Source organism: Gekko japonicus, unplaced genomic scaffold (genome assembly GCF_001447785.1).
Source record: "Gekko japonicus isolate JY-2015 unplaced genomic scaffold, Gekko_japonicus_V1.1 scaffold211, whole genome shotgun sequence".
Classification (NCBI taxonomy): Eukaryota; Metazoa; Chordata; class Lepidosauria; order Squamata; family Gekkonidae; genus Gekko; species Gekko japonicus.
In genome coordinates this window covers 988,230-1,003,779 of record NW_015164187.1, presented here as the reverse complement: position 1 = coordinate 1,003,779, position 15,550 = coordinate 988,230, and the positions used below count along the sequence as shown (strand labels likewise).

Below are 15,550 nucleotides of genomic sequence, written 5' to 3'. Positions count from 1 at the left end.
AGTGCGGATTTAGCGATCCGCACTCACGGGGGCAACTTGGCTATTAGTATATAGATAAGAGAAGCCAGTGTTATATCAGGCCAGTGGCCCATCCAGTCCAACACTCTGTGTCACACAGTGGCCAGAAATACCAGTTGCCACCAGGAGGTCCAGCAGTGGGGCCAGGAGGACACTAGAAGCCCTCCCACTGTTGCTCCCCCCCCCCCAAGCACCAAGGATACAGAGCATCCTTTGCCCCAGACCAAGAGTTCCTGTCTGTACCTTGTGGCTAAGAGCCACTGATGGACCTCTGCTCCAGATGTTTATACAGTTCCCTCTTATAAGAACATAAGAGAAGCCAGTGTTGGATCAGGCCAATGGCCCATCCAGTCCAACACTCTGTGTCACACAGTGGCCAGAAATACCAGGTGCCACCAGGAGGTCCAGCAGTGGGGCCAGGAGGACACTAGAAGCCCTCCCACTGTTGCCCCCCCCCCAAGCACCAAGGATACAGAGCATCACTGCCTCAGACATAAGAACATAAGAGAAGCCAATGTTGGATCAGGCCATATAGCATGGGAGGTGGCTCTTCAAGAAACATAAACCAAAAGCATATTACTCACTGCATGGTTCTTCCTAATTCCCAAGTCTTCCTGGGTACCACAGTCTTCAGAGTCCATCTCTAGCCATCTCTAGCTGGCGTAGTTACATAGTTTCAATGGAGAACCCAGTCAACTGAACTAATGAATTCAAAGGTGCTGACTGTGTGTCAATGGTCACCACTTTAATCTTTCGTGATTTATAGACACTAATGTAATGCTGTTCATTGGTTAATAATAAGCTTATTCTGAGCTTTCCGATTTCTCATAGCCTGCTGACTGTTTGTCTTGCATTTTAGAAGTTTTTGTGAAAGACAAGAAAGAAAATGAAGATGAGACATGGTCTGCTTATGATGAGCACAAAGCTTTGTATGTTCTTCAACACTGGGATGAAATGCCAGAATATGGGTACAAATTAGTACCAGAACATGTGGAAGTTCGATCTCTTTACAGTCCAGAGAGCCCTGGTCTCCTGCAGGTAACATCAGAACATTGGTTTGCTTATTCTCCAACTGTATTTCGAAAGCTATCTGTTACACAAGAATTTGTTTTTTCTTAATCGTATGAACTGCTGTACTGCTAAATTTGTTTAGGGTAAAATGAAATGACAGTTGCTTTAGTACAACCATCTTAGTATGAGTTGATGCCGATCATAGCCCTTTCCCTCACCAGATCCAGGGCAGTAGAGGATCCTGTTCATTACACAGTGCAGAATTAGAAAGGGAAGTGTTATTAGAGGTAGGATTTGGGAACCGGACTAGGCCCTCATACTAGTCTAAAGGCTTTTAGGTTAATCTACAGCTTTTTGGATATGGTCACCATGCATTTCCACACGACGATGAATCTGTATGTTAACATATAAAATTGTGTGGCAAGTCTTCATATGGCATGTGAATATGTGGCATTGATACTGAAAATTGTTATTTATTTGGGGTGAACCCTACAAATCATGGCCACTGTGTGGAGCTGGTGACACTACAAAATATTTCAAGTGGCTTCAGTATGGTTGCAATGTCAGATTTTGCCCTCATGAGTCAACTTCCTCCGTGTCTGGTATAAAATATTTACTTTAGGGATTGCATTTGAGAGGCAGCGTAGTGTTTCAAAGTGTCCCTTTTGCATATTATTATAAGCTGCTGTATTTTTCACCACAGCTAGACGTATCTATAGGTCTCTTAAATACAGTTTCATAGTTTCACAACTGTGGCACACCATGTTCTGCCAAGTGGTGCCTTGAAGCTGCTAATCCTTTTCATTGCTCTGGGTCTCCTGCATTGATGTTTCAAGCTCCACATTATAAGGTTTAAAAATGATTTAGCCATCATCATTCATGCCTTAGTGACCTCTAGATTAGAATTCTGTTGCACTGTCCATGAAGATAGTTTAGAAGTAGCAGCTGGGCAGATATGAACTGGTAAAGTCCCACCACATGAGTACTGAAACACCTGCACTTCATCTTCCTGGGTCGAAAGCAAGGTGCTGGCTCCACAGGCCTAATTGTCTGGGGCCTGTGCTCATCAAGCAGTGCCTTGAGTGATATCACTTCTTTCCAGAGGGAGGATTGAATTTCATTACCTTAAGGACTTAGTGATGCACAGCCAGAAATGCCTTCTTATTTCCTGCTCTATGTAGCAAAGGTAAAATAAATGTGCTACATGAATTTGAATGTCAAAATGGGGGGGAAATAGTGCAAACAAATATTTATGAAAAGGCCCTGGTGCTTTTTGAATTGTATACAAAGGCAGACCCTGATCCAACATAACAAAGAGTTTACATCTTTAGAGTGTGTTCCTCTTCTGAGGCTTGAATCAAATGTAGATTGTTTCATTAAAAATTGTTTCCACCATTTTTCGTTCCTCCCCTTCCCTTTTGTTGTGTCATCATACTTCCAGGGCTCTCTCCACATGTGGATTGACATGTTTCCAAATGATGTCCCTGCCCCACCCCCTGTCAACATCAAACCACGATTGCCAGTCAGGTAAGAGCTTCTGTGAACAGGAATGGGGGATCATTTCTACTTATAGAACATTTCATTTATATACTATGCATTGTTCAGGGCTTTTATTCATTTTATTTTATTTATGTAATTAGTTAATTAATTCATTTCTACCCTGCCTTTCTCCCCAATGGGGACCCAGGGCAGCTCACATCATTCGCCTCTCTTCCATTTTATCCTCACAACAGCCCTGTGAGGTAGGTTGGGCTGAGAACATGTGACAGGCCCCAGGTCACCAATGAGCTTCCATGGCCTGAGTGGGAATTTGAACCCAGGTCTCCTAGATACTAGTCCGCCGCTCTTAAACACTGCACCACATTGACTCTTTGTATCTGCTTTACTTACCTCCTATATCATGCGGGAATTGCTATATATGTGGTAGAGTAACATTACAGTGCAAATTATATCACCTCAAAGAACAGCAGTTTTTCTCTATTCTTCTTGATGTGCTAAAAAAGTATTTGGATGGCAATCCCATTGACATTGGTCCTTTCCACACTTGGATCTCATCCCTGGTTTTATCAGAGTTCAACTCGTGACACAATACCTTGCATTTATCCCTGGTTATAACAGCATCCATTTATCCCAGGACAAGTGTGGGGCGAAACCGGGGTAACCTCAATGAATGTGAAAACAAAAAATACCCCGAGATAATTACAGGGGTGAACCCGAGTGTAGTGTAGAATGTAAAAACACCCCGAGATAATTACAGGGGTGAACTCGTGTGTAGTGTAGAATGTAAGTTGAACCAGGATTTAAGGTCTAGTGTGGAAAGTGTTGCTCAAAATGAGGTATTTGCTATTGTGGTTGTTCTTTCTTTGTTTTGCTCTTATTTGGGGCAGATTTGCAAACTCATCCCCAACAGAACGATGTTGAAAAATTAAGGGAAAATTAAGGGAAATACTATAATGTTTAATTATAGTATGTTCCTTTGTTCTTTCCTACAGTCACTGTTTGTGTATGTTGAATCTTCGACGTGGTCTCTGTGCTTCACACCCATGGGTTACAGTGCGCATGCGCTGGATCGATGGGCATTGTAGCAGGCTCTTAACGGATTTTTGCGCCCAGACCTCAGGCATGCCCAGGAACCCCACCACGCATGCCCAGAGGGGTGGGCGCGGACATCCTGCCAGTTCCTTTCTTTCCGCCGCGCTGGAAGCATCTTCCTTTAGTCAGTCTGATCGGTATTTGCTATTGTGGTTGTTCTTTCTTTGTTTTGATCTTATTTTGGGCAGATTTGCAAACTCATCCCCAACAGAACGATGTTGAAAAATTAAGGGAAAATTAAGGGAAATACTATAATGTTTAATTATAGTATGTTCCTTTGTTCTTTCCTACAGTCACTGTTTGTGTATGTTGATTGACATGGCAGGTGGATCCTGTGGCCCATGGCCTCTCAGTCGCTTGAGGGTGCCCCTTGTTTGCTTGTTAAAATTTTTGTACAAGGATTACAAAAAAGATACTGTGTTTTAATCTAGCTCTTGTCCTTTTCCATTTTATTTCTAGTTATGAGCTACGAGTCATTATCTGGAATACGGACGATGTGGTCCTTGATGATGTCAACCCAATAACAGGAGAAACATCCAGTGACATTTACGTGAAAAGGTGCCATCAGTAGATAGGCAGGAATGGAAACACTTCCAAAGGAGGACAGGTTGTGCTTACAATATAAGGATTGCCCTGCTGGGTTAGACTCAGGGTTGTCAGCTCCCAGGAGGAGCCTGGGGGTCTCTTGGAATTACAGCTGACCTCCAGACTACAGAGACCAGATCCCCTGGAGGGAGTGGGAGCTTCAGAGGGTGGACTTCACAGAATTACATCCCTGATAAGCTCCCTCCATGATGCTGGTCGTTCTGGGAATGTGCTCCCAGCTGGTTTTCCCCCTTTGAAATGCGGGTCCTTCGAGCCCTGATTTGGATCAGGACCACAGCATGAGGGAGGCGGGCTGACTCAAAACAGTTCTGTGGAACCACTGCTTACCTTGTTGGGGTAAATATGCAGAACCTTTTATTGGTCCTTCATGGTTGCCCCAAAGAGATGTAAATAGCAGTCCTGTAGGGCTGTGTCAGGTTGGAGAGGTGATACAAGAGAGGGGAAGGCTTAAGCCCATCTCCCTTCTCTTATACTATGATCCCAGTCTGAATTGGGACCCTGTGTGCCTACGTTTTAAATGAAGAAGCTGCTTGGGGGGGTCATTTGCCACACTCACAACATCAGATGTAGTGTGGGCCTGCTTACCAACAAAATAGAGATGAAAGCCTGAACTGAAGACACAAAGAAACCTGTCTGAGTCATAAGAACAGCTGAGTTACTTTAGTGATTGTCCTGCTGCTTGGGCAATGATTGACTGAGGAGAAGTCGAACATTAAAAAAAAAAGAACCCATAAACATGCTGTTGACTAAAGATGCAGTGTTTATATCAAAATGTCTTGTAAGTAAGTCTGAGGCCCCTTTAAAAGTAGTGATGCTCAAACACTCACTGGTTTTGCTCACATTCTGTTCACCAGTTCTGAACAGGGAGCCAGGTTTTTTACCCATTTGTGGCTGTTTGGCAGGTTGCTTCACCCTGTTCTCTCTTAACTGTGCAGTTCAGCACAACTGGCTTTTTGTGCATGCATGTTCTCACACAACCCAAGTGAGTTTTATTCTCTGTCCTCACTGTGCTGCTGCTCTGCTCAGCAGGTGGTTGTTTAAATTGAGAGTTAAATTGGTCACAAATCATATAAATCAGTCATAACTAAGTACTGTGTAGCTTATTATTCATTGTTGCCTGTTAGCAATGTTTACGGATGCCAGTCTGAACTGGTAGTTTTTTGAGGTATGTGCAGCTTGGCAGGCATTCAAATAATTCAGTGCCAAACTGAACAGACTGGTAACTTGCCAACATCTGATTGTCACAGTCAAACATGGTAAGTTTGACTTCCCGTGTGTTTTGATGTGAAATTCAGGACATCCGTAATTATGAGGACCTCTTCCTCATTACACATTTGCACATCCATACATTTTGTAATATAAAAATGGCAGCATAAGTGCCTTTTGTAGGATACGTGGAAACTGATCTTAAATTCTACTTCTGGCAATATGTTTTGGGGAAAGAAAAATAGACTTTCATAGCCATTCTGAAGATCAAATACTGGAGTTCCATGGCCTCCAATGCTCCCTTTAAGCTGTGGACTCTTGTGAGCAAAAATTCTACTTTGTAAGCTACTGACATTAAAGTTGTGAGCAAGTGATTTGGCTGCTGCATAAATTAGTTTGCTCTGGAGCCATCCTTCCTGAGCTAAGACAAAAGTCTGTGAACTGGAGGCTAAAAAACTGTGAGCTAGCTCACACTAACTCAGCTTAGAGGGAACACTGATGGCCTTTATTTAAGATGTGTGATTTGACCCTAAAAAGCAGCCATAGGGGGCTGGGGTGATTATATAGATTGGAGTAATGGTGCTGGTGAAGGAAGAGGGTTAAGTCTTCCTCCCCCTTGTCTTGTTTCCCTAACTGTAAATGGGCTGGCTTTCCAGCAAGGGAACCTTTACCTTTACTAAATGGGCCCTGAGGGCTGGTTGTAGCCACCATAAAGGAAATGAAAAGTATCCCTATTGTCCCCATCTCCTTTTCCATAGGGCTAACTCAACCCAGGGGCTTCATTGAGTGGGTTCCATTTTCACTGAGGAAACAGCAGGTGGCACAGAGTTAGACCTTTTCGCCAGCCTTAATTCAGATTACACACACCCCTTAGCTGTTTTTTAGAGCCAAATTACATCTCTGGAATTCCGGTTACAGAACTCCGATGTCACATATAGTTTGACACTCAGCCCTCATTATCTTTAGCCATATGTTCAAGGCATTGATAAATGATTCTTGTACAGTTGGATCAAAGGGCTGGAGAAAGACAAGCAAGAAACAGATGTTCACTTTAACTCTCTGACTGGGGAAGGCAACTTCAACTGGAGATTCGTGTTTCGCTTTGATTACCTGCCGACAGAGAAAGAGATAACTTATAAGAAAAAGGACTCCATCTTCTCCCTGGAGGAATCCGAATTCCGGGAGCCAGCAGTCCTGGTCCTGCAGGTCTGGGACTATGACAGGATTTCAGCAAATGACTTTTTAGGTACTTTAATGCTTACTGTGTTTCTTTCATTGTGTTTTATAGTCTACATCACTTATGGTATATGTTTATGGTTTGCTACCTTGTGAACCATGTAGGGTTGCCAGCTGTGGGTTTGGAAAGACTTGGGTTCCCTTCTTCCAGTAGCTGATGTAGCAATAAAAAGATGAAGGAAGAAACTGAGCTGAAATCTGGACTTTGCAACCACTAGATGGTGCAGCTGCTAGTTGCCTGCCCACTCCCTGAATGAAATGCCACAGGTTGTGGATTAAGCTGGGACTTCGTAAGCTGATCTGCATAACATAGGGTGATTTCCCACAAGCGCTGCTCTGCACTCACTCTTCTCTTTGGCCCGATGGTACATGTCAATTTCACACAAGCTGCTGTGCGGCCACATTTTGCCCCGCAGCTTCGCGCAATTCCCCCCATGTCTACTCAATGATTTCCCACAAGCGTTGCTCCGTGCTCGTTCCTCCCTTTGCCCCATCGTACGTGTCAATTTCACACCATGTGCTGCGCAGCCGCATTTTGCTCCGCAGCTTTTTCCGATTTCCCCCGCGTCTACTCAAGCCTGTGGCTGATTTCGCACTAGAGCTGCCTCGATGTTGCGCTGCTATTTGCCCCGATACTATTGGTCAATTTCACACCCGAAGATGCGGGGCTGCCTTTTGACTCGCGGCTTCACCCAATTTCCCCCGCATTTTGTGATCCTGTTTTTTGAGGGTCACAAAACTGCGGAGGAAATCGGGCGAAGCCACGGGTCAAATGCAGCCCCGCGGCTTCGGGTGTGAAATTGACCAATAGTATCGGGGCAAATGGTGGCGCAACATTCGAGGCAGCTCTAGTGCAAAATCAGCCTGTTTTTTGAGGATTGAATAGACACGGGGAAAATTGGGCAAAGCTGCGGTGCAAAATGCGGCCCGCAGCACATGGTGTGAAATTGACACGTACGATCGGGGCAAAGGGAGGAACGAGCATGGAGCAGCAGCTTGTGGGAAATCAGCCAATCCTGTTTTTTTGAGGATTGAGTAGACGTGGGGAAAATCGCGTGAAGCTGCGGGGCAAAATGCGGCGCACAGCAGCTTGTGTGAAATTGACACGTACCATCAGGGCAAAAGGGAGGAGTGAGCGCGGAGCAGCGCTTGTGGGAAATTACCCTTAGTTAACACATTAAAGCTTGGGTTGCCTCTGGCTTGGGTGCAGCTGCTAGTTTTTCTTATTTGCTTTGAGCAGCAATGAAAGGAAGTAGGATGTTGCTATTAGAATCACCCACAGTTCCTGGATGATGCCTTGAACCTGCTATTTGACTCCTGCTCTGTTCTGCCCCGACTCCTACCCAGTCTGTTTCCCCCCTGCCTCTTTGCCTGGTCTAGCTGTGCCATGAATTAACTTCTTGCCATATTAATTAATTGCTGTGCTTTGGTGTATACAAAACATTTCCATCTGGTCAGATTGGCAATAGCTGTAATAGCTTTCTTACCTTCAGTGTGTAGCTTGGCTAATTTAATAAATTAAGAACATAAGAGCCCTGTTAGATCAGACCAGTGGTCCATCTAGTCCAGCATCCTGTCTCACACAATGGCCAATCAGTTCTTCTGGAGAGCCAACAACAGGGAATAGAGGCCAAGGCTTTCACTGGATGCTGCCTCCTGGCTCTGAAATTCAGAGGAATAGTGCCTCCGAACATGGAGGTTCCCTTCAGTCACCATGGCTAGTGGCCACTGATGGCTAGAAGCCACTGATTATCTCATTTAGCCCTGTAAGCTCTCTTCTGCATGCATCTGATCTCTGATTAAGTACTGATTTGGGGTGGGGGGGGTAGGGGTGGTTGGTAGGACTGCCAAAAGGTGGCCGACCACAGGAACAATAATTCTGGGGGACCCTGACCACTTTGGGAGTCATTGTGCATTTTGTTTTTGTATAATAATTGGAGTAGATATAGGTGGTGTGGAGAAGCAGAGGGATAATTGTCTGAAGGCCCGTGGTAGGTTTTGGTGGCCTTGGTGTGTTTTTGTGGAGATGGGTTCTGTCTTGCAGGGTCCGGGATTTCAGTTAGGTGACATTATAGTCCATGTTAATTTAGTGATTTCTACAGTTATGCTTCTGTCTGGTTTCTGTAAACTGTCTCATATAACGTGGACAAAATTACATGGATGAAAAAGCCAGTTCCATCCCTTTGGGAATAGTCCTGTGCAAATGATCTGAGGCTCTTCCTTGTTTTGTTGTGTTTCAAGGGGCCATCGAATTAAAACTGAACGATATGGTAAGAGCTGCCAAGAGTTCAGAGCAGTGCACCATCAAGATGGCCAAGGAGAAGGCCATGCCCCGATTCTCCATCTTTCGAAACAAGCGGATGAGAGGCTGGTGGCCCTTCATCAAACTGAAAGGTCAGGAAGATATTGAGAGGGAAGAGAGAGAAGCTAAACAGAAGAAGAAGAAAAAGAAGAAGAACAAGTGGAGGAGATCAGTAAATCCAGAAGATGTTGAGTTTTCAGACCCCAGTGGAAACATCTTTATCCTAACAGTAAGAAGAAAGGGAGCTACAGGAAATAGATATGTAAAGTCTTGAGGGTATATGCATAGATATGCATGTGCATGCTCCCACAAAGGGGTCTTATTCTGTGGCTTCCTATTCTCTCAGGACAAACAACAAGTGACGGCAGAGTTCTGTGATTAGAATCTCTCAGCAGATTTTTTTTAAGAGTGCATGTTTCTTTCCTTACCATGCTTCTCCCATGATTTAAATAGCTCATTTGAAGCTGCAATTAGTTCCATGAGAAGAAAGAGACAAGTACTCATCTCAGGTACTAATCAGCTTTTTCAAGAGAAAGCAAAGATTCTAACCATGGAATTCTCAGAGCATGGAGTCTGGCCCTTCGGGTTACCTAAAAGAATACCTTCTCTCTTACTAACTCCGCATGCTCTGAACCCCTCTTTGCCATCAGCCTGACCACAAACGGTAAGGAGCAGGGGACCCTCTTTTGGACTTCCCACCAGAGTTCCCTCTAAGCTGAGTTCGTGTGAGCTAGCTCACAGTTTTTTAGCCTCTGGCTCACACATTTTTGTCTCAACTTGGGGAGGATGGCTCCAGAGCAAGCTAATTTATGCAGCAGCCAAATCGCTTGCTCACAACTTTAATGCCAGTAGCTCACAAAGTAGAATTTTTGCTCACAAGACTCCACAGCTTAGAGGGAACATTGCTTCCCACCCAGGACAAAGTTCACTGTTCTCACTTTTCTCACTAGTCAACATATTTTTATTCCAAGTTCCAGCCAACACATGTAGGATGGGGCAGGCTGTTATTTTTTTTTTATAAAGTCTGCTGTGTCCTTTTAAAAAATCTTGAACATGTTGCAAAAATTGATTTGACTCTGAAGTTGCTTTAAAGTAATCATGTGACTGTTTTTAGTGGTTTTATTATTAGATCTGGTAAACTGCCATTAGGAGCTCATTTAGCCATGCGGCACAATATAAATACAAAAGAAGTTTCTTGGAAGAAGAACCATAGTGTGGTGTAGAGACGTGCTGGTAGTCTCATATAGGTTGGGTGAGCATTAGATGTGCATCTGACCTGTGGGATCTATACTACTCTGAGGGCCTTAGACAATGTCAGTGTAATGGAAGCATCTTTATTTTGATGCACCATATTATTAAATAGGAACATATCACTATGGCCTTATAATATAAGCAGTTGCATAGCAGCTTCTAGTTTCCTGGAGAATGTTGCTTCTTTTGAGTAGTCTAAGATGTCCAGATAAAAGTTGACCTGAAATGGCTATTTCCTACTGGGCTTTGCTAAAATGTGTTTTGCCCAAGCAGAAGACATGTGTGAGAAAATAAGAGAAGAGGGAAAATGTAATCTTGCCCTGACATAAAATACAGGAGGAACAGTGAATAGTTAGGAAGTCACAGGCCAGCCTTTCAGGAGACCATGCTATTGACCTGCTATGAGACCATCGGTCTGAGAAGAAAGGTGAATCCTGTAACTCTTCTGAAGGTAGATTCCACATGTCAGTGTGTTGTTCAGCCAAAAGAAAGAGCAGAAAATTTCCTTTTTCTTGGTAAGGGAATTTAACTCTTTTATATGGATCTATCTAGTTTACTTTAACATTGCAATGCAGTGAGTGAAAGTCTCTAAAGTAGGGTTTAGGGAAGATTAATCTATCCTCCATTCATTTGCACAAGTCAAATCAGCGCTTTCTTTAGAAAGGACATTTTTGCACTGTATCAGATTATAATGTTTCTCTCCAGGGAAAAGTGGAAGCTGAATTCCAGCTATTGACTGTAGAGGAGGCTGAGAAGAGCCCAGTTGGTCTCGGTCGCAAAGAGCCCGAACCCCTGGATAAACCCAAGTAAGTATCTGTAGATTTATGTAAATAGTTTTGGAACTGGCCAGGCTGCGGTTCCAAGTTCTTGTTTTCCTGAAGACTAGCGGATTCAGGCTCCCTCAAGCTTGGATGCATGAAGGTTGATCCAGAGAAGAAAAAGAAGAAGAGATTGGATTTATACCCCGCCCTTCACTACCCAAAAGTGTCTCAAAGCAGCTTACAAACTCCTTTCCTTTCCCCTCCCCACAACAGACACCCTGTGAGGTAGGTGGGGCTGAGAGAGCTCTTGACAGAAACTGCTCTTTTTCAAGAACAGCTCATTATCAGAACTACGGCTTGCCCAAGGTCATCCAGCCAGGTGCAAGTGAAGGAGTGGGGAATCAAACCCGGTTCTCCCAGATTAGAGTCCACACACTTAACCACTACTCCAAACTGACAGGGATAGTCTTATGGGAGCAGACTAGAGACAGACAGATGCTTTGAGGCTTTGCTATATGCTGTTCTCTACTTGGGTTGTCTTGTATTAATCATGAGGTTTGGCATTTAGTTGTTTTCTGCTGGTGGGTGGCCATCAATGCACTTTTGATTGCAATGCAACTTTGCTGTTATACTTCAGTCTGAACCCACCCTGAGGTTGTTTCCCCCTTCCTTCCTCTGCAGCCGTCCAAAAACATCCTTCAACTGGTTTGTGAACCCCTTGAAAACATTCATCTTCTTCATTTGGAAGAGGTACAAAAAGTACATAATCGCATTGCTAATTATTGCTATTTTGACCATATTCTTGGTTCTAATTCTCTACACAATGCCTGGATACATCAGTGAGAAGATCATAAATGGCTAAGTGAATTCTTTCTGTTTCCAAGCTGGGACTTGACAGTGGAAGATAAGAATGATGCATATATCAAAGAAACTGAGAAACATTTTGTAACTAGCTGATGGTGCCTGGAGCACTTTGAAAAAAAGTAACTAATCAAGGAAAGAAGAAACTATACAAATCTGAACAATCAAACTGCCCATTCACATCTGTGATGTGATTACTATAGTCTTGCAAGGTCCTTTAGCATTATTAGGTCAAAGACTTGCCTGCCATTAGTCCTGAAGATCATATTCCACTTGAATGGAACTGGCTGTGTAGGTTCTTGCTGTTAAAATAACCGCCTGTCACTTGGAAATAGAAACACTGCCATATGGAAAAGGATTGACTCTTCTGCTTGACTTGACTGCTGATTGGATCCTAACCAAATTTTCCAGAACAGAACTTTCCTGCCCCCATCCCACTGCGGCCCACTGAACTTGATGAAATGCAGCTTCTGGGGGACAGAAGAAGAGAACTTTCCTGCCCCCATCCCACTGCTGCCCACTGAACTTGACGAAATGAAGCTTCTGGGGGACAGGGGATCTTGAGAAACGTCAAGGGGTGTGTGTGGGGAGTCTCAAGCAGGAAAAGAGAATATGTGGAAATTATCAATTTAGCCTGGCTCCAACCCACTGTCTGTATTTAAAGAATGCATCACATCCGCAAAATCATGTCTGGTATTAAAAAAATGTTTATAAAATTGAACTCCACATGGCCAAAGACCAACATATGCAGGAAGACAGTGATAAGACAGCAAGATAATTTTTTTTAAAATAAGCAGAAATAATTTTCAAACCATTTTGTTTCCCAAAACAATTGTCTGTGCAAGCTAAAATACTCTGTATGCTTTACCAACACTGTGCATAAGTGATAGGGCATGATTTGGTTTTTGCTATTCCTGTAGATGCCTGTCTTGGTATATTTGATGGCGGCCCTGGAACATGAAGGCTCATATGCACTTTTTAAATAAATGACACTGCCACATGTAAATCATAGTTCTTTGCAGGCATTCCTATTCCTGTTTCTTACAAATGTATTCCCAGACCCAGCCACATAAAGATCTGGGGCAGAACTAGTTTCTGTGCAGTGAAAAAAAGTTACTTTCATCAGCAACATCTCTAGGTCTTAATTACAAGAGATGGCTAATTCAATAATTGGTGTGATAATAGCACAATAAAGTGCATCTAAGGACAGGAGAGAAATATCTGTTTCCCAGCCTCAGGTTTCCCTTGTAATCCTTAAGTGTGTGGGGAGTGTAGGGGGTTAGAGGAATTTGTAAGGGAGAATCAGCAAATGCTTCTCCCCTGCCATTTTAATCATTTCCTCAACCTACCTGGGGTCAGAAGCTGGAAGTACACTTGAAAAATGGTTGGGTGGTGGTGGTGCAGGGAGCTGGGTGGTTATGCACAACTCCCCTCTGCTAATTACCATGTTCCCTCTAAGTTCAACAGTGTGAGCAGAAATTCTACCTCATGAGTGAAAAAGCTAGTACCATTAAAGACGTGATGAGTGTACATTTGACTATAGTGTAGTTTTTAAATGATTACTTCCATAACCTTGTAGAAATCTCATAATAAATTCTTTTAAATTATATTTAAACTATATTTTAACAATAATTTAAACATTATAAGAGAAAACAGAATCAAGTCAAATTTCATCCACCCCTTTCCACGATACTGGTAGACCTGTCTTCCTGAGAACCATAGTGGTAATCTGGCCTCTGGAGAACAGGTCTACCTGCCCCAGTCCACTGTATTGGTAGACCTGGCCTTGGACCATCACCCTGTGCTGAGCCTTAGAAAATATACCAGCACTTTGTGGGGGAGAAACTCTTGCAGTCTACTTGGGGTTTTTTAGTGAAATATGACAACCAGCATTACAGGTCAAGAGGAACAACCACTGTCAGAACCCTGCCTAACCTAAAAAACAGGAAATTGCTTAAATGTTATCTACCTGCCCAAACTACTTATTTATTCAAATGTTTAAATCCCACTTTTCCCTGTGACTCAAGACAGCTTACAGACCATACTGAAAAGACGTGTGCAAAAAAAAGTTTCCCCCCCCCAGCCCCATTGTAGCCTATGGGGACCATTATTGTCAATGGGCCCCATAGGCTTAAATGGAGAATCGATCTGGGGGTATCTGGGGCTCCGGAAGGGCTGTTTTTTGAGGCAGAGGCACCAGATTTGCAGCATAGCTGCTGGTGCCTCTCCTCAACACCCCAGAGTTTCAAAAAGATTGGACCAGGGGGTCCAATTCTTTTTTTATATATAATTTGTTTTTATGAGTTTTAACATTTATAGACAATCATACATAACACGTATTTCCATACAATTCGAGTCTGTCTTATAACTTCTCTTTAATCCATTTACGTACCCTTGACCATCTTTTCTGATGTACCTCATCATCTTTGCCTTGCATTATAACATTTACTTTATCCAGTTCTGCTAATGTTAACAATTTATTAACTCATTTCCGTTCGGAGTTTGGTCAGACTTCCAATATTTTGCCCATAAAATTCTAGCAGATGTTACAATCATTATTATTAAATATTTATCACCATACTTAATCTTCTCAGGTAACATATTTAACAAATAATATTCTGGCTCTAATTCTAAATTTATATTGATAATTTCAAAAATTACCTTCTGAATCTTACGCCAATATTTTTGAACTTTATGACAATTCCACCACATGTGATAATATGAACCAACCATTCTTTTACATTTCCAGCATTTATTTGCATTATTTTTATAACATTTTGATATTTTTACAGGTGTCCAGTGCCATCTACAGAACATTTTGAGAATCTTTTCTTTATAGGTTGTGGCTCTCATAAGCTTAGATGTTTTCCAGATTTTCGACCAGGCATCTGTGTCTAAATTATGGCCTATATCTGTCATCCATGAAATCATAGACAGTTTAATTGTCTCGTCTAACATATAATCCTCTAATAAATTATATACTTTTTGAATCAATTTATCACTGGATGAGAGCCATATCATGTCTAGTTTATTCTTTTTAGTTTCAAAACCGTAGGCAGCATCTTTAGCATATCTAGATTTTAGTTATAAATGTTGCCACCATGATAATTGGGTATTTTGTTTTAGCAATTTTTCCTCTGTTTTTAATTCATTATTCTTTTTTAATAATAATTCGTAACACTCTCTACTATTTGATATAGCAAATGATGGTTTAGTAAAGACTTCTAAAGGTGAAACCCAGAGGGGAATTTTCCTGTAATATCTCACTTTTATATTGTCCCATGTTTTAACTAGTGCTCCTCTCAATATATGGTTATGGAAGTTAGAATGAATTTTATCTTTCCCATACCAAATATATGCATGCCATCCCATATATAGATCATGCCTCTCTAATTTTAATGTCCTAGTATTTTCCAGTTTTATCCATTCTTTGATCCAACATAGTGAGGCTGCTTGGTAGTATAACTTCCAATTAGGGGCACCAACCCCCCCCTCTTTTTTGTCTTCTAATAGTTTCCATCTTATTTTGGGTTTTTTTGCCTTCCAAATAAATTTTCTTGTATTCTATCCAATTCCGTATTTATTTTTTTAACCACTGGAATGTTTTGTGCAAGAAACAAAAATCTTGGAAGCACATTCATTTTCACGGTAGCTATGCGTCCCATTAATGACAGTTGTAAATTGTTCCATTTATTCAAGTTAGTCT

The 15,550-nt window shown here is 42.4% G+C and overlaps 1 protein-coding gene across 1 annotated transcript in view; it reads left to right on the top strand.

The window, feature by feature from the left end:
- The window catches only part of LOC107107842 (fer-1-like protein 4), a 90,748-nt gene extending 78,021 nt beyond the window's left edge, over positions 1-12,727 (top strand). The window contains exons 36-43 of the mRNA XM_015408191.1: positions 878-1,056; positions 2,471-2,556; positions 4,081-4,179; positions 6,438-6,679; positions 8,911-9,200; positions 10,928-11,028; positions 11,665-11,822; positions 12,639-12,727. Coding sequence (XP_015263677.1) covers positions 878-1,056; positions 2,471-2,556; positions 4,081-4,179; positions 6,438-6,679; positions 8,911-9,200; positions 10,928-11,028; positions 11,665-11,822; positions 12,639-12,727 — 1,244 coding nt within the window. The remainder of the gene's footprint in view (positions 1-877; positions 1,057-2,470; positions 2,557-4,080; positions 4,180-6,437; positions 6,680-8,910; positions 9,201-10,927; positions 11,029-11,664; positions 11,823-12,638) is intronic.
- The last annotated feature ends 2,823 nt before the right edge of the window (positions 12,728-15,550 follow it).